We start from the raw sequence: 19,357 nt of genomic DNA, 5'->3' as shown, positions 1-19,357 counted from the left end.
ACCCATGTAAAATCATAAAAACAAATTTTATTTACAAATCCTGCCGTACAAATCTTACAATTAATAGTGTCAACATATTTATAACTAATTTGGTAATATTAATTTATTATTAAATTCAAAGATGTAAAAAAATATGAAAAATTAAATTTTAATATTGATTGGTGTCATATTTCAAAATCATGGCTACAAATATACAATTTTTATATTCTTTGGAGAAAGTATTAACTAAGGGAGTTATCCTGAAAATTTGAACTAAATATCTTGATTCTAACACTTGAAACTTGACATTAACTCTGAGAAAAGAATTGGTGCAAAAATAGCCTTTACCGCTACCTTAACCCTTTCACCACCATGGTTTGGCCCAAACCCATTGTTATCAATGGCAATTGTGGACCTGTATATAAGGGATTGGGGGTGAACAGGTTGACTTTAAGTTTGAAAGAAAGCGATTTGCGTTTATGATCAAACTCACTTGCTTCGTGAACTATTCGGCCCTATGACAGTTTTTCTTTCCATTCTGTAGCAAACCTAGCAAGATGACTTTGTTTGCACAGTATGCTATTTTTGAGTTTGTAGTTGTACCCGAAACTTCATCATCGACAGTTATTGTTAGAGTGTAATCAATGTCATCAGCTCCCATCTTTGAATGTATACTTTCACGTACACACAGCTCGTTTAGATGTACCCAATCAGACTTTGGCCAGTTAATCTTAGAGTATTTTTCAGGTTTCCCTGGGACATTTCATAACCAGCGAATGAATTGCCTTCAGTAGTTGACCTAGATGCCCTTGTCACTTTTCTCTTTTGCATATGCAGATGTAACGATGATCGTGCAGTATTTCCGACCTGTATATCATCGCTATTTAACATGGATAATTTGAATGATATATGTTTGCACGAATATATTGTCGTGGGATTCAAAACGCCAAACCTCCATCAGACCACGGGCAAAATATATATGAATGAGTTGATGATTTGTTTAGACACAGCCAGCTTCTCACATAAGATACTAGTTCATCTTCAAGCTCTTTCAAATTACGTACACTAAAAGTTAAGTTGGCGAAATAGAAGTTGAGTTTTGAGCAGCACATGATGTTAATCGCTTATAGTTTGGCTGTTGTTGGTAAAGACGAGGGTATCTTTGAAACCTTTGATTATTTCTCTAGCTTTGTATGTGGCTGAAGTATTAGTAATTTTAATATCGTATCCAAGATATGTTTATGACTGCTCTCTCCGGTACACAGGTAGTGCAGTGCCCTGGATGTTGAGCTGGATGTCACCAGTATTATCTTTCATACTCCAGTTGTTACCTGTCCTTTTCCATGTAGAACAGCACACTTTCGATGGTTTACCTCCATTTCAGTTGTCGTCATAAAGTCGTCAGTTTTCCTTACTGCCTCAGATATATCCTCCCTGTGTTTACCTAACGCACTTACATAACCTTGTAGTGGGTTAGGCATTGACGTTGGTTCATATGGGTTTTCGATCCATCACAGCCACTTATTGATGCTCTGTTCAAACACAGTTACCCTCCAAGGATATTCTTGAATGGTCCCTTCACCACAATAAGCTTAGTCAGTCCCATTGGTGATCTTGATTTGAGATGTTGAATTATGGTAGATATCCTTCGTTATGTCGATGAAAGTTTGTTCATATCCTGCAGTTGTTAGCTCATTTATCATGAAATCATGGTCAATGCTTCCTAAGGCATCCTTTATGTCAAAGAAGGCTATGTAAAGTGTAAATAATGTATGAAGGAAATCTGAGATGTTAGAACGCAGGCAGAATACATGTTCTTGGAGAACGTTTCTTGGCATTGCTCCCATCTGAAGCTTAGAGAGTCTTCCTGTCTCAACAATCCAAGGTGTCTGGCGCAATAGAATCAATTTCATGAAAACTTTGTATGACGCAAGCAAAAGTGAGATTGGTTGCCAGTCATCAACCACAGAGGGATCTCCATTTTTCTTTGGAATAAGTGTTAAATGCCATGCTTCCAATCTGTTGGCACACGTCTACTGATCAAGCATACATTAGCAATGCATCTGAATATTGGTGCAAGTTTCCCCTTCTGTTGTTTAATCTTATCATATGTAACCCCGTCAGCTCCTGGTGACTTATGGCTGGGAAGACTAGATATCGCAGTCAGGATCTCCTCATCAGTGACTAGATCCACTGATGGTGACCAACTCGGTTGAGGGATGTCAACGCCAGACCAAGGCAGCTGTATTGGAGCTTGCTTCAATGAACGCTTTCATTTCTCTTTAGACCGCTTCTCGATTATTTGTGTATCAATGGAACATTCTTGTTGTTTACGTGTTTAAGTATTGTTAATGATTTCAATAGCTTTCCTTTTTTTCCTCCCGCCACATGTGTGTCAGTTCGTCTCAGCTGATAGTATCATCATTGTCATTTGCTGAATTCCGTATGTTGTTTTGCGCACCTGTATTATGCACTGCTATGTGGGTGAATTCTTCGGAAATATTTTCCAGCATGTATTCTTTGTCAAAAAGACACAATTCTTGTGGAGATTTTGTAGTAAATGCTGTGATTTAGGGGACATCAATTGGGAAATGATGTAAAATATGCTTTGTAAACTTCAGGAATACATACATACAAACGTACATACATACATACATACATACATACATACATACATACACACAGACATGCAAATGCAATACAAATAAACTGATTCAGCTTATACGATAACCTCACCTTGGTACACCAAATGTGAGCTGAAAACGTGAAACAACATAGGAATGCACACAGAGATAAATGCGCAGCGGTGTTGCTTTAGTGTTTTTGTATAGCAACAGTTCTGTGGTTTGACTTTTAGTGCAGTAATGCACAGTTTTGACAGCTTAATACAACAGTGACATATGTGCACACTTCTGAATGGAATATTAGTGTCAGTTACTTTATTTATAGTTCTGATTTATACAGCACTGAGTTGTGCACTATCATAGAGTATTTTTACGGGTTTTTTCATTTTACTTCCTCATGGGCAGACAAAAAGGTTGACGTGGTGGGTCTGAATTGACGTGCGTGAGGACGAGAAACATTTTTTATTTTTCTTGGCCTTCCATATCTTTTTTTCTAAACTGCTCTAACATTTCACAATTAAAATACTTCAGGGAAGTATAAAGGTGTTTTCTCCATAATGACAGGGTATATTTGACACTAACAAACTTAATTGTGCGATTTTTTATTTATTATGCACGCCACACCTACCAGATTCCACTCAGTTATAGATATTGACACAAACATTCAATATACTTAAATTATCTTATTTATTTATAGTCTTGCTTTTTAATTGTATGAGTATGAAAGTTCCACAAATTTGGTTTTTAGACGGATGGCCAGACAGATCTACAGATGGACGGACAAACAGCCAGACAGACTGACTCTTAAAGTGACAATATTGGCCCCCTTGGGCATCTGCCCAAAGGGGCAAAAATATGGCAAAGTGGTATTGTCCTCGATTGGAATTAGCAAAGAGACTGGCAATAACAAGCTATCATGCTATTCAGGAGGAAAACATATGGTGTCAAAATCAACAAAAAGCTATGAAAATGGTGCTTGCAACTCCATGTAACTGGAAACTTGAAACAGATTTAGAACATGTCTTACCATCCCATCTTTCATTACATATGTAAAACACAGCAGCAGCAAATGTTGGTGTCACAGAGCCTTTTGGTACAGTTGAATCATCTAGGTATCCAAGCTTCTCATCACCTTTTCCATCTGGATTACCAACATATTGACCAAGCACAACATTCTCCAATTTCAATTCAGGCATACACCTAAGTACTTTCACCTGGAAAGTAAGAACGTTGAGGGTCTTTAAAATTTTCAACAATGTCAAGCTACTAGTCTCTTTAATATCATAAAAATAGTTACAATGTCACTTGTTGCTCCCATGTAATTGTCAAAACAAGCTAAACAAGTCATTGTTAATGACATAGTCCCCGCCAGCATTTTTTGCTCACGTGTTTACACACGTGGGCATATGTCGCAGCGATGTCTGTCTGTCTGTCTGTCTGTCTGTCTGTCTGTTGGTCCATTATCTCAAAAACGGCTTATCAGATCAGAATCAAATCTGGTACATATATTCAGTTAGCAAATGGCAAGAACTAATTAGTTTTTGGTGGGTCTGGCTTGCATACTTTTTGCTCATTTGCATAATTAATGATTTTAGAAAAATGGATATATATTAAAAACGACTACACAAAATTTGATGAGATTTGCTACAAATGTTTATCACACCAAGATATATCAGCAGTGGAAACCATTAAGGGTGACATGAAAGATAAATACTAATTTGCATATTTAATGAACTTTCCTAACTAGGGATATATGTCTGATTTGACTTGATCAAAATTAACCAAACTTGGTATGTATATTAAAGATACTATGATTTAACATTATTGAAAGTCATTAAGCGTTTTAATTTCAGCCAATTCCCAATTTGCATATTTCATGAACTTTGTTAATTAGGAATATATATTTGAAATGACTGGACCAAAGTTGATGAAACTTGCTACATGTATTGAAGCCACTATGATACAACATTTTTGAAAGTCATTAAACATTTTTACTTCAGCCAATTCCGAATTTGCATATTTAATGAACTTTCCCAATTAGGCATATATATCTGAATTAACTTGATTGTAGTTGTTGAAACTTACTATATACATCAAAGATACTGTGATATAACATTATTGAAAGTCAAAAGACATTTTTACTTCAGCCAAAACCTAATTTTAATGTTAAATGAATTTTCATAATTAGGTATATTTATCTTAATGGACTTGATCAAAATTGATGAAACTTACTATGTATATTAAAGACTCTATAATTCAATATTATTGAAAGTCATCAAGCATTTTCTCTTCAGCCAATTCCTAATTTGCATATTTAATGAACTTTCCTAATTAGAGATATATATCTGAATTGACTTGACCAAAGTTGACAAAATTTGCAACACATATTGCAGATACCATGATACAACATTACTGACAATCACTAAGCATTTTTACTGAAGCCACTTCCTAATTTACATATTTAATTAACTTTGCTTATTAGGGATATATACCGGGATTTACTTGATCAAAGTTGGCAAAACATGCTATGTACATTGATGATTATACCAGGTACTAGATCAAAACAATATCGAAAGTCATTTCACATTTTCATGTCAGCTTATTTATAATTTGCATATCTAATGAGCTTTCACAGCTCGGCATATATGGCTTGAAGGACTTGGCCAACGGTAATTACACTTGCTATATAAAGTGGTGATACAATAAGAGCAGTAAAATTACTTTAATATTTTTATTTCAGCTAATTACATATTTGTATACTTCATGACCTTTTAGAATTAATCGGCGGTGATTATTGTTCATTATGTTGATCATAATAATTTCAATGAAGTTGCAAACATGTGGCAAAGGTTCAAATTTACACATAACTTCAATATATAACGAAACACGTGAGCATTTACAGTTCATATCTGGTATGTTGTATGCAATGGGAGAGTTTATGATGGATTGGGGGCATGGTGGTGGGGTTGTTGGATGTGGGTTATATGATTTTCTGGGGAGTTTGTTTGAGCTTGGACATTTGTTTCACATTTGTTTGTAATAAATTGAAAAATTTAATCAGATTCTTTATTGATGTCAGCGTGTATTAATGATGTGGAAGTTTTGAATTCTCTACACAAATTATGATAGTAAGGCTATGAAGAGAAACTGATGTAATTTTGAAAGGTACGGTTGCAAGTTTGTCTGTTAATGTGCAAACCAAATGTTGTAAATGATTACCAAGCCCAGTCAAAGAGTCAACAATAACTAGCATCGCATGTCCATTGTAGTGTAGATAGCCTTCATCACTTCTGCTATGAGAATCATATACATACTAAAAATACCGTCAAGGACAGTGTGCTCACATTCGGTTTGAATTGGTCCATTCAAGAAATATTTAAACCAGAAAAACAAGAATGACAAAAGCAAATAAGGTCTGCAACTTAGGTACTGGAGGTCATCTTTAGTAACATGCATATCAACTTCTATAGCAATGGGACAAGCAAATCCTACATACATAAAGCAAATGTCAACAAAAAAATTAGCCAGAGAAGCTTGACAACAAGAAAAGGTGGGAGAGTGGGGAAAAAATAAAGAGTGGGAAAAAATGAACAAGGGATCTGGTAAAAAGTAATGCTACCTCATCAATCTTCTAGCCCTTACACCCTCCTGAATATCATCCACCCCTTACATAAGACCAGCCGGCAGGAAATGTATTTGCAACATTGGGGATATTTTAATTGATGCTATGAGTGCTATCATTCCAATGTAAACAGCACTTAAATCAGTTGCAGATAGTGAAATGTCTTCCACTGTGGGCGGTGATTACAACATCTGGAATTATCCAAATTTCTCATCAGTTCTTGCGTGTCTTACATGCAAAAGTTGCAAAAATTGGTTCGCAATGAAAAAATTTACCTCAACTTTGTTTTTTGGTAAAATTTTTACTGCTAACAAATTGATATTAAATATGACAAAATTATGTTCACAGCCTTCAAAACTCTCTAACAACATATCCTGGGTTGGTGTAGGTCATTTAAGGTCACAAACTGAGAAAATTACCTAAAATATAAAAATTTGGGTGTTTCCCAACACTTTGAGCAGAAAATTTATCTAATAACATCCCTCGGGACTTTTGTACCAAATTACAAAGCTATCAGACAAGTAATTTTGAGAACAAGATTTCTTTACCAAAAATGACAAAATTGTCTTAAAAATACAAATTTGTATATTTCAGGACAATTTCCACATATCTACCGTAACTATTGTCATTCCTGGACATCTGTACACCAAATATAAAGCTGTCTGTCCAGGGGCTTTAAAAAGAAAATATTTTTTAAGATTTTTTGACCAAAAATGACAAAAATTGCCAAAAAACAGTAATATTTCCAATTTTGTCGTAATTTCAACAATTAGAAGGGTAACACCCTTGAAAACAACCAATCCAAATTTGAGAACAATTGGACTAGCGGTTTCAGAGAAGAAGATATTTTACTTAAAATGAGAAAAATAGCCAAAAAATTCAGCAAAAATACAAAATTTGAGATATCTTCACAATATTCATAAAACTGATTTTGATCAACCTTAGGAACCTGTATACCAAATTTTAAAGACCTAATTTAGAATACCTAAAGGAACCTGCACACCAAGTTTTAACCCAATCTAACCAACGGTTACAGAGTTTTAGCAATTTGCAGTGTATTTTCTTTTTTCCCCTCATTTGCATATTTTTGACACTGACAAGTTCATTTGAACAAATTCACATCTCCATCCCTAAGTGCACCTGTACACCAAATACTAAGACAGTAGGTGCTGCGGTTTAGGTGTTTTTGATGTGGACGAACATACATACATACATACATACATACATACATACATACATACAGACATGCAAATTGGATGCAAATGAACTGATTCAGCTTATACGATAACCTCACATTGGTATACCAAAAGTGAGCTAAAAGCCATTCTGCTTAGATAATGCCATGCCATATTCTTTGATGATAAGGATTGCCTGTGTGGACATCTGAAAAGCAGTATGGAGAGCTGAGTATAATGTACAAATGATATTATCAATTGTACAGAAGTTATCCCCGAAATAACCAAACATGGATGAGGTTGGATCACAAGCAAAATGCCACTGTCCAAATGAAAAGCTTGTTTTCAAATCTGTTGCCTGTAAATATGCACATGAATCTCTACAATGCCTGTGTGGATACAATTTGTCATACAATGACTTTTCTACATAAAGAATTAAATCAATACCAGTTCTGTTCCAAAAAATATGTCAAAATCTTTTAAATATGCTAAGGCTATTAGGCTATTTGCCATGCATGTGCTGGTATCAGCAGCACAGGGTGAAAATGTAGGTGATCCCGATGCAAGTAGCCTTAACCCTCAGAGCGTTGATACCTTATGTATTGATATACCTTGGTGCGCTGAATAAAAATAGACTACATAGGACAAGTTACACCGTCTCATTCACATCATTGCAATAAGATGATGTCAGAGTACCATGATGTATATATCAAATATGATCTACATTTTATGCCGCATTCATATGTGTTGTCCTTTTTATTGAAAATACATAATTATGACTGATTTTTGGGGTAAAAAATTAAGATTTTGGTCAAAATTTCAAAAATTCATGAAAATTTAATTTTTGTTGGTAATATTTCATGAAAATTCACAAAAACATCAAGATATTTAGCTTGATACTGCTTTTGACAGATTTCAGCTTGAAAACATTATAATATACTCATTTAGTAAACAAAAACAACAAAGTAAACAATCAATATGGCAGCTGTTTCAATGTAAAAATGACTTGACAAGAGTTGATCACCATGGAAATTATCACTTGTGTACTGAGAATAGTTGTTCAAATATTGACAATCCATACATGAAACATTTCATGCACTATTCATCTATGATGTAATCAATGATGATAAATGCCAAATGAGATGCTTTTATGGGTCAAAAACACAAATATTTTGGTTGGTCAAATTTTTAAAATTTTCCTTGAAAATGTTAATTTCTTTGAACTCTTCATCTACATTCATCAAAAATATTATTTCAAGTTGTTTGGCACTTCTTTAGACAATTTTTTATCTTTGTATCATTGTCTCTTACAGACTGAGTAAACATAAACAACAACAAGTAAACAACAATCATTGCAGCCATTTTCAATGTAAATGTGACCTTACACGAGTTGATCACCATTGGAAATTATCACTTTTGTACTGAGAATACTTGTTCAAATATTGACAAACCACATATGAAACACTATCTACATTTCAGGCACTATTGATCTATGATGTCATCAGTGATGATAAATGCCAAATGAGATGCTTTTTTGGTCAGAACACAAGATTTTGGTCACATTTTAAAATATACTTCTAAACTTGACATTTTAAATATTTATTCAAAGGTCATAAGGCTGGGTTACTTGGCAGTAAACAAAAGTTCAGTAAACATGCAACAAACTCATTTCAGTGACCAGATATGAACTGAAAATGCTCACGTGTTTCATTATATATTGCAGTTATGTGTAAATTTGAACCTTTGCCACATGTTTGCAACTTCATTGAAAGTATTATGATCAACATAATGAACAAAAATCACCGCCGATTAATTCTAAAAGGTCATGAAGTATACAAATATGTAATTAGCTGAAATAAAAATATTAAAGTTCTTTGACTGCTGTCACTGTATCACCATTTTATATAGCAAGTGTAATTACCGTTGGCCAAGTCCTTAGAGCCATATATGCCGAGCTGAGAAAGCTCATTAACCACGGTCTTCAAGTGCTGAAATCCGACTGGCAGCATAACGATTGGTTTCCTCAGCGATGTTTTCAGAGTCAGCATCAGAAAAGAAAAGCTTGAAAAAATCTAATGGGTGAACATCTGGGTCAAACGGGATGTTTTCGGGTGACGTAAGCCCAGGATTTCCCTTGAACGGCAGCTAAGTGAAGCCAGCTGGGTCATCTTCGATGTTGTCATGTACGTCCCATCTGAGCAACTTTTCACGTTCAGTAAGATCATTTTCATTGTCACTCTGGCAGGGTTCGGTTGGAAAATCCCCATATCTGATTTCCTCTAGCATCCATCCCTCAAAATCGATGGCATCATCGTCAGAATTGGCAAAAATATTTGCTTAAACGTCATCGGCCGCCGCCATTTTGAATTGATTTAACTGACTAATTTTCTGTTCTATTTTCAGGTGATGACGTCACAGATGGTCACATGACATGGATTTTCCCGGGTCAGAAGTTGAAGGACAAAGCGTACCTTTCATGGATTGGCTAGTTTTCCCGCCTACATGTATTTATAACTAGACATCAACGTGAATAAATTATGCTAATGAAAACCGACAATTCTCGGTATTCGCGCAGGTGCAGAGGGACATTTATAGGCGCCCTTCTCAATCCCAGGTTCTCGCATTAGCGAATGTGTCAACAGCCCATTAACAGTTTGTCATTCTTTTGTTTTCCATTGAATCTTTCATCAAGTAACTAATATTTATAATAGATAAATCTGATAATTGAGTGGGGGCTTTAAACAGCAATTCTCAGCATCCACGCTTTGAGGGTTAAGTTTAATAACCTTTTTCATCACTGCTTTAGTAGCTAGGCCCACGCATAACCTTGCACTTGCTGGTACATTTGCCACACAATGCCGGTTTCCGTAGTGCACAATGCCAGTGTAAAGGTGCGGCTTGGCCAGTGTGCGATGCGCTCAAGCCCATTGACATCGCATAAATTTACCATGGAAATCAGCGCACAATTGTACTCGCATTTTTCAATGGCCTACTCTGCGCCAGCATACCCCTCAGGGCTGCGCTGTAACTTTTGAGGTAGACTGAAAGATTCTGTCATGTGGGGGTGCTCCGGTGCACTGCGACCTATGACCCTTACCTTCAATGCGACCTACGACCCTTACCAAGTAAGGGTAAGGGTCGTAGGTCGCAGTGCAGTGCAGTTGAGGCTGCTGTGCCGCTGAAGTCTCAAGCTCAGATTTCATTCTTTCTGAATTTGTTACCTAAAATTTCAGAACATTGCACTCCTTCGCTCATGGGGACTCATATGGTAACCGAAGACTCAAATTGATCACTGGCTTCATGCCATTGACATCTTCACCATTGAGACACTGCCGATTGAAATGTGTTGCATTTGTATGATGCTATTCTTGTCTACTGACTTTAAAGGCGGAGCCTCCCTTTAAAAGGACGCGAAGCTATGGCGGCGTTCATTGTGTAAGTGGACACCAAACAGGCAACACGCGGGCACAAGCTCCAGAAAATGCCACGTTTTAGTTTTCCCTGGCCGCAAAAACAGACAGACTGCCAAGCGGTCAGCGCAAAGCTGCTGCCGATCGAACTCTGTGGTTATATTCGAAGTCTCACGCCACTGGAAGACAATTTTGTAGGAAATTCGAGCGTTGGTGGTGGAGAAACATTAACCGTTGGTGATTTGAACCGACCATCAATCAAACTCTGTTTGCAGGATTAGTAATTAATGTTTAGAAATCAAACATCGTACTGGCCAAGTGTTTGACTCACGGGTCGCGCTAGCGCTCGCCACATTTGCAAAATGCGACAAAAAGTGCTGAGTGGCAAATAAAATGTCTCCTTGGTTCGCCACGCCAATGAAAGTGTGGCGAACTGGCCTCAAACTCAAAATCCCCGGTCAAATTCACGGTGAACAATGCGGTACTATCAGGTGACGAAATCCGTGTGACTATAAATTTCGCTCTCAGCGCCACGGGTCTACAACACTCGACAGTGGTTGCGTACTATGCGTTCTGTCCAGCTTATGTACGCATTGCCGGACTCAGCAAGCAATAAAGCTTTTCTCTTTACCCTTTGAACCCAGTGTAGTACCATATAAGGACTAAAATAATGACATCATCCAGCCTAACAATAGAGAGTTCACGAACTTTCCGAGAAGGGGTCAGTGGCTTACATGAATATTCAATCAGATCGGCGGCCCCCGGCCCGCTGCCGTGCACTCAACGAGAGTCGAGAGACCAGGCTAGAAAGCTTTTCCGCAACTCAGACACAGAAGACGATTATATCATGTACAGCTATTGCTCTCTGAGGGATAGAAATGGTAGATTTTAGCACTTTTTTGAGAATATTCCATGGAAAAATGGAGCATTTGCTAGCCAAATTGATTGCGATTGAACATAGTGTTGGATGGCAGAATGGCCATCATTGTGTGACGCGGTTTTCTTTCATTGTGCATGATGAAGACATTTTTAAGATTTTAGTTAAACTGATTCGAAGTGTATTTTGTTGATTTTCAAGCGACTTACAATCGATAAGCTCATTCACACTGTTGATATCATGGCCTTTATCCAGCCTGTAGTGAAAGAGCCATGACGGTCGACCTAGATGGTTTACAAATGTAAGTGTTGTCACTGTTGACATTGTGACATATTTATTACGTCACGTCGCGTCTGACTTGTCTGTTGCATCTCCACAAGGTGAATGGAAACCGTATTTTGTGAGTTCGAAGCCAATTGAAAACACTGTATTTTTTAACTGAAATAAACCGGGCATGGAAATTTTCTCTCAATACTTAGTGGTTTCTTTCTATCTCAAGACTGCTTTTGGTATGCTTGTCAAAATATGTGATCCAACTTTGGAAACAGATAGACTAACACAGTTATCGAAAGTATATGCTGTACGTACTACTACTTGAATCAAACTAATGTGAGTTGGTCCAAACACCAAATTTAATCAATAAAAAAATTAGTTAACTGTTTTTGTCTTCAACTCCTCATTCTAAACATACTTACAGTTCAAACGATGGGGAAAGGAAGCCCTGTAATTGTGTGTATGTGTCGCAACAATAGTTTACCTCTGTGGTTGTACTAATTGAATCATATGGGTTGCTAGGATTCCTTATCACAGAAAATGAAGTGCACCAATCTTCTTAAAGAAGTGTAACAAGCAGTTGCGTTCAAAAGTCCTTGTCTGAGAAGAGTGGGGGGGGGGGGGGAGATAGGGGAGGATTGCATGTGAAGTCTATGGCACCTCAAGATGAGACCTTAAAATATTTTTGTTTTGATTTTATTGTGCAAAAGTTTTGTGTGGCTAAAGAAGGTTGTGTGGCTAACAAAATTTATGACAAATACGCCACGTAAGGAATCTGTGGCTAACAACATTGAAATCCTAGCGCTACCCCTGTGACTGGGAGGAGAACTCCACTAATGCAAGAACCTGGGATTGAAAAGTGTGGCTTTAAAAACACACCCTTGCGAGACTGTCCACAATGAACCAGTTTTCTTTCGGATTATTGCGTCTGTATGACAAGATGTAATTTACGGGAGTTGAAATAGCGTGCATATTGAGCCCTGACTGTCCGTTGACTACCATGTACAATTGCTACAAGTACAATACTGTTTGCGTCCGAGTGGAGACAGAACAACGCAGCAGTCTGACTCGTTCAACTCCAAAAAATGTTGTCAACTGTTACGGGTTTGACCATAGACCCTCGAACTGATGACGCATTACACTGTGTTACGTGTGTAGCTCTACCTCATTAGTCATGCATGCTCAGAGAAATATCAAGTTCCTTTATTGATAAGCTATAAAATATAACATAAAACCCGATTATTCATTAAATCAAATATTAAATAAATGGAATCACGGCAAGGCTTCATGAGTACCATGATGACAAAGACGGAATTCGGAAGAAAACTGTAACCACGGAAGTACAAAAACTCAAACTGCATGGTATCACAAAACAAATCGATATGCATATGTATGACATATGAAGTAATCCTTGTAACAAGTTTGAATGAAATCACTCCAGGCATCTATGAGATATCTGCGTGAACGGACAGATGGACGCACGCATGGACAGTTGCACGCACACATGCACGCAAAGACATGACCAAACCTATAAGTCCGCGGTCTCCATGGGGACTAACAAGTGGTCAACATGGAGTATACAACTTTAAAATACACATCTTTGTTAAAACCTTATTACGAGTTTGCAATACTAAACTTTCAACAAAGTTTGGGACAGTTTCATGTCACCCTTGCTAGACAAGCTCGTTAGAAATTGTTGCCACAAACTTTCACTGAGTTTAAAGCCTCATTGATCACAACCTTGGTACAAGGTTGGACATATACCTTGCACGAAGATTATTAAAGGCTAGAAAAATTTAAAAGGCTTACCTTCTCATTTCTGATAGCTTCAGCATCTGTTGACACAGGTTTTTCCATTGCTACCAAAGTTAAAATCTGAAGAAGATGGTTTTGCATGACATCCCTGAAACGATAATGGACATTTCATACCTGTTGTTACTTGTCAGACTACGGTTGCCAATATGCGTCAAGGTAGACTTAAATGATACAGTTGTAAAAAGTACATATATGTAGAAAATATTCTCATCAGTATCAGTGGCCTATATACTTTGTCTTGAAGACATTGTAAATTTTTTGCTACATACATTCAACATTGTTCCATATCATGCACAATTTTACTCTTAATTTTCAGCAAAACTTATACCAAATATTTTTCTTGTTTTTACTCACAGCAACCCTCAAGGACAGGGTTTGATTTCTTTTATGAATTTGGCCTTTTTTCCCCTTTTGAGATAATTTTTTTGGTTGATGTACAGGTACAGCTTAACTGTTTTTGAGATACACTGGATATAAAATTGACTTGCCCACTATGTTGCTGCCTGTCTTTTATTATTAGTGTTGGGTTCAGCAGGATCTGTTTCTTGTCAATAAACCAGCATTAAGTTTGCAAATATGACACCATCGAGTATGGCATACATGGACTTGTTTACGGTATAAACAGTAGAAGCGAGACTTTTCTACTATATAAGTTCACAGCTATGCACAAGCTTTTAAAGGCATGGGTCAGGCATCAGATTGTCTTGCCAGGAAATTTACTTTCTAGATTACAATTTCAATGCAAAACAAAAGACTATGACACCTTCATAATCCCAGAACAAACTTGATTCCTGGGATCAGGTCCCCTACCTTTAAAAGGTTAGTAGAACAGACTTGTATACCTCTCTCACAATGCTGCGAGTGCTGTTACTGTATGCTGCCATTGTTATTATTGTTGATATGTTGCCTGTACCAGTTATGCCATTGTCGCCAGTGTGCAAATTTTAGTTAGTCAGAGAGGATAACCAGTGCTGAGTTCTATAGTCATTAGTTTAAGTCTAAAGTTTAGGTTGAATGGCAACTGATGCTCTGATTTCAGAGAGCTGTTCTAAGTAAAACCAGTCTATGGTCCTTAGTTAACTAAACGAACATACTTCACACAACTTCAAGATTGTCAAATGCTCGAATGTATCGTCATATGCAAATAGCTGTCAGTTGCCTGACATCACCCAGTATCTCACAGTAAGCTGGAAGTATTTTACCACAGGTTTTTATATATATACTGTAATCGTCAGAGTATAAGTCCCTAGTTTGGTAACACAAAACAGCGGTAAAACTAGGGGAAGGGCTTAAACTCGAGCAACCCCATGTTCATCTGCCATGAACACTTAATTTGTGTTAATTTATGTACAATATTTTAAACACTACTCAGACCGGTCTTTCTTAGTTTCTATCACTTTCAAAATTGACTTACAAAGCTAAAGAAATTGTATCTTTTGTAAAGAAAAGGTATAGAAAACAAGTCATCATTGATGACTCTGTCCCCACTTGTTAATGGGTACTTTAATTACAAGTCTTCAGACAGAATAGAGTCCTTTTCATTAATTAGATCTGTGATTAAAAATACTGAGATACAGATGGGGCTTAATGGCCAAAAATAAGTTCCATGGCGGTGAAAACATAAAACTAATGTAAGCCACCATACTAATTACAAAAGGTCATTAAAAACATAGGGCCAAAGTCCCTGAGGCTACTATAGACATGGATACAAAATTAAGTATTTCCTGACTGTATGAAATTATCTCACTAAGGTCATCCTAGGGACATGTAAACCAAATATTATTGCAAGCTGTCTGACCAGCGGTTTTGAAAAAACAAGCGACTCAAGAGTTGACAGAGCTCTGCTGTGTTATGTACAGAATAACCTTTTGTGACTCATGTATTGATGAAGAAGGTGGATATCTTTGATAGCTCATTTCAGGATGGCCTGACCAAAAATGGAGAAAAATTCCGTAAAAATACAGATTTGCATATTTCATCAGACTGTATTAGTCTATAATAGCAAATAAACGAGAGTTAATTACATTCCAATTAAAGTAAACAAGACTTGCTTAAATCAAGATTTACGTCATAAAAAAAGAGCATATCTGTCAGGTTATAAAGAATCTTGAGCTCGTTATCTTTCAATGTCAGTATTTTCATCCTATTAATCAAGCACATTTTAACTTTCAAATTAACATTGTAAGTAAGTTCTGTTGAATAAGTTGAGACTGTACGTACTCAGAGAAAGCACACTGAAGAGACAAATGTTTGAAACTTAAGAAGTTCAAGGTCATCAAAAGCATTATAAGGAATCATGTTACACTTTCATTGCACTGTTTACACAGATTGCATAATTGCTATAAATAGCACATGAGGAATCTTACAGCCTAGCTTTACCATAAAAACCCTATCACTTTGACCACTCTTTTAACTGACCACTCTATTTTTTTCCTCAAAAAGTAATCTTATTTTATCCTTACCAAGTCAACCATAAATGGAAATTAGAACTTTCTCTATCTCTATTTATTTGACCACCCTATCATGACAAACCGTTATTAGCAATTTCTTTTAGATAACATAAATGGTGGTTCAGAATATATCAAAGCTGGGATTCAGGAAAGTTGCCTTTACATGTTTTAATCCTCCAAGATGGTAAGCATTTCACTATGAACTGTCAAAAAAAGTTGAACTTTCTGATAATTCCACACTGAAATTATTTTGGCTTTGATGATTTCCTAATTAATTCAATTATTAAAAATCATATTAATTATTTTTTTCTGGGTGAATTGATAGGGTTTATACAGTACAAGAATTACATACAATGTAAGTCAAATTTTGACCAAAAATGACAAAAAAATTCCTTAAAAATACACATTTGCATATTTCATCACAATTTGAACAAATTCAAGTTGGGTTATCCCTAGGGACCTGTATACCAAATAACAAAGCTGTCTGATCAGCGGTTATGAAGAAGAAGATTTTTTACCAAAAACACCTTTTTTGGCATTAATTTGCCTATTTTCAATAATATCAAAAATTTTAAAAAAATAGTTTCTCAAAATCATATTTTTCATCTACATAACAAATATCAAATCAGTAAGTACTGCAGTTCTCAAGATATTTGAGTGGACGGACGCCTCACAAACGGACATACATACATACATACATACAGACTGACGACGGACGCCGGACGGATACCCATCCCAATAGCTTCTATAGACTATAGTCTATAGTAGCTAATGAATCAATTGGTAATTACTCAACAGGATGCTGCCAAACATTTTTGCATGCTATCCTAACACTGATAGATTATCAACGGCACCATATTTCATAAAGTTTAATGCAGTACTTTGGACATTCAACCTAAAAACAAAAATATCGCAATTATACGATGTTGCTCAAATTTGATCAGAATTGGTATACCCTACCGGAATCGGAAAACTTAACCATTACCGCGGTAAACGCGAGGGAAATTATCGTGCTCATCTCGTGGAGATAGCGTGTGCGCGGAAATCTTACCTCGAGTTCAATGAAACCGACACGTTCCACACAACGCGTATTTAAATCTATACACGTGGAGCGAGTGTTGAGAAGGACATGTTGTTTGTCTGTCACGTTTAGTTATGCGCCATCTATTGTCTGGTACCATAATCTGTGTTGACCTTATACTCTGTTGCCCTACGAAGTGATTCACTGTATTTGTGTTTTGAGTCCCGATTGAGTGCACAAACTACTTCTTTTTGAGTATGTGTGAATATTTTACATTTCTTTACGTCATTGATCATTACTTTATCTTGTTGATTATACATGGAGCAGAGTCAGACAGGGTACACGAACGGTCACTTCATGACCGCAGCGTTCACTGTCAAGCCTCAGCAGTGCCATTGACTTGCGTTTCTCCATGCACCTGTCTTTTATCATCGTAATCTTAATTTTCATTCAGGGTAGGGCGTTAGTAATGTTCTCTAAACTCCACAAACTACGCATTTCGAACCATTGTCTGCCCTGAAAACTTACGGAAAGCGCGTAAATCGCACATGAAACACAATGCAAGCAAAAACGTCCATATATTATGAGGGTGCGATCGCACAGTGCAGCAACCTGTGAATTTGCTGTTGTTTCTAGTCATAATACTCCCTCGCAAAAGAGAAAATATCGCCTGTCATTCTACTATGGTGACGTGTATGCCATGGAATGTACGAATCAAAAATTAAACGATGTATTGTAGTTCAGTCTCCATGGATTGCCGCCGCTCAGGGTTCCGTGAATATTCCTGATAAAGTCGTTACCGCAGACTGGGGGTGAAACATTCACACCTTTATTGATTCTTATTACTAGTAGCGATCGCGGGTGCAGCGGTAAATTGCAAGAAACGCTCTACTAAAACCAGTTTATATGAGAGAGAGAGAGAGAGAGAGAGAGAGAGAGAGAGAGTAGGCCTACGTCTTAGTCAAGAGTGCTTTGTCACTGTTTCCTATGTTCACTTCCGTCTGTAAAATATTGCAACAAAAAAGTGCCTTTCATGAACATCCCCGAACATGTCTGAAGTGTAATCAATGCCACAAAAATAGTCAATGATTTATCAAATGTAAAGTTCAAATTAATTACGATACCCAAAATTTGTTCGATTTGTGCGAGATCGGTAAGTAAAACTGGTCGCGCATCGGCAGAGCCATTCCATAGCAAATATCGGCATCGCATTGGGGAAAATTTGTTGTCTTATTTTCGTCTGCATTTGATAGCAGCCTGAATGTCCTTGCACTCGACAAAGAAAGCACTGAAATTACGGAACTACCACCGACGCATTTCTGTGTAGTTTGAACCAAAAAAAAAAAAACCTTTCTAAACACGGGACAAAATACGTGGATCATCTGTTTCATCGTGAAAACAATCCAGTGACTGGGGAATATAGATTCTTTTATTTATGTTTGTATTTATGTTTTGTATGTGTTTTTATAGAGCCGACATACAACGGCTGGAACAACCATACTGAACTGAACTGAACATGGTGCTATGATTGGTGCAGCACGGGGTAAATAGACAGTGTACTACTCTATGTGGTCAGTTCGGCGAACAGTTGACATCTCGATTTTATTGTCGTTTGCGCCTACAAATCTTAGCAAATACGGATACTTCTGAAATAATAATTCAACTAAAAATAGAGTCATCCACTGATTATTGGACACTTTCGATCACAAGAACGGGGCATGAACTCGAATATTTGACAGGTCTATGCCGATAGAATGTTGAAAACAAGTAAACATTGTCATCCTTTGAGATGGAAATACACATGAGGTCAGATCACACAGTTGAATGTAAAAACTGAGAAGTAAAAACATCTTTTCAAGGGCATAAATAATAAATTTCTTTGATGAATTTCTTAATTTGTGCTTGGAGGTTTGGTGTTCGTATGATCACCAACTGCAGTGTCCTTGAAGTCTCGTGACCTGTCCCGTGACCTCTGTACTCTACACTCGACGGCGACGTGATCAGAATATTACAATCGCCAAACGTAAATTCAAACCGAAAGTGATTTGCTTGCGAAATCACGTAGTGATTCTGAGAAGCTTTGTAAACAATCGTTCAAGCTGATTGTCGAC

At 36.9% G+C, this 19,357-nt stretch overlaps 1 protein-coding gene across 1 annotated transcript in view; it reads right to left on the bottom strand.

The window, feature by feature from the left end:
* LOC139141337 (glucose-6-phosphate 1-dehydrogenase-like) overlaps positions 1-19,357 on the bottom strand; it is a 242,010-nt gene that overhangs the window by 89,798 nt on the left and 132,855 nt on the right. The window contains exons 7-8 of the mRNA XM_070710971.1: positions 13,770-13,863; positions 3,631-3,817 (exon numbers count right to left, since the gene is read on the bottom strand). Coding sequence (XP_070567072.1) covers positions 3,631-3,817; positions 13,770-13,863 — 281 coding nt within the window. The remainder of the gene's footprint in view (positions 1-3,630; positions 3,818-13,769; positions 13,864-19,357) is intronic.

Source organism: Ptychodera flava, chromosome 9, assembly GCF_041260155.1.
Source record: "Ptychodera flava strain L36383 chromosome 9, AS_Pfla_20210202, whole genome shotgun sequence".
Taxonomy (NCBI): Eukaryota; Metazoa; Hemichordata; class Enteropneusta; family Ptychoderidae; genus Ptychodera; species Ptychodera flava.
This window is presented reverse-complemented; position numbering and strand designations above follow the sequence as displayed.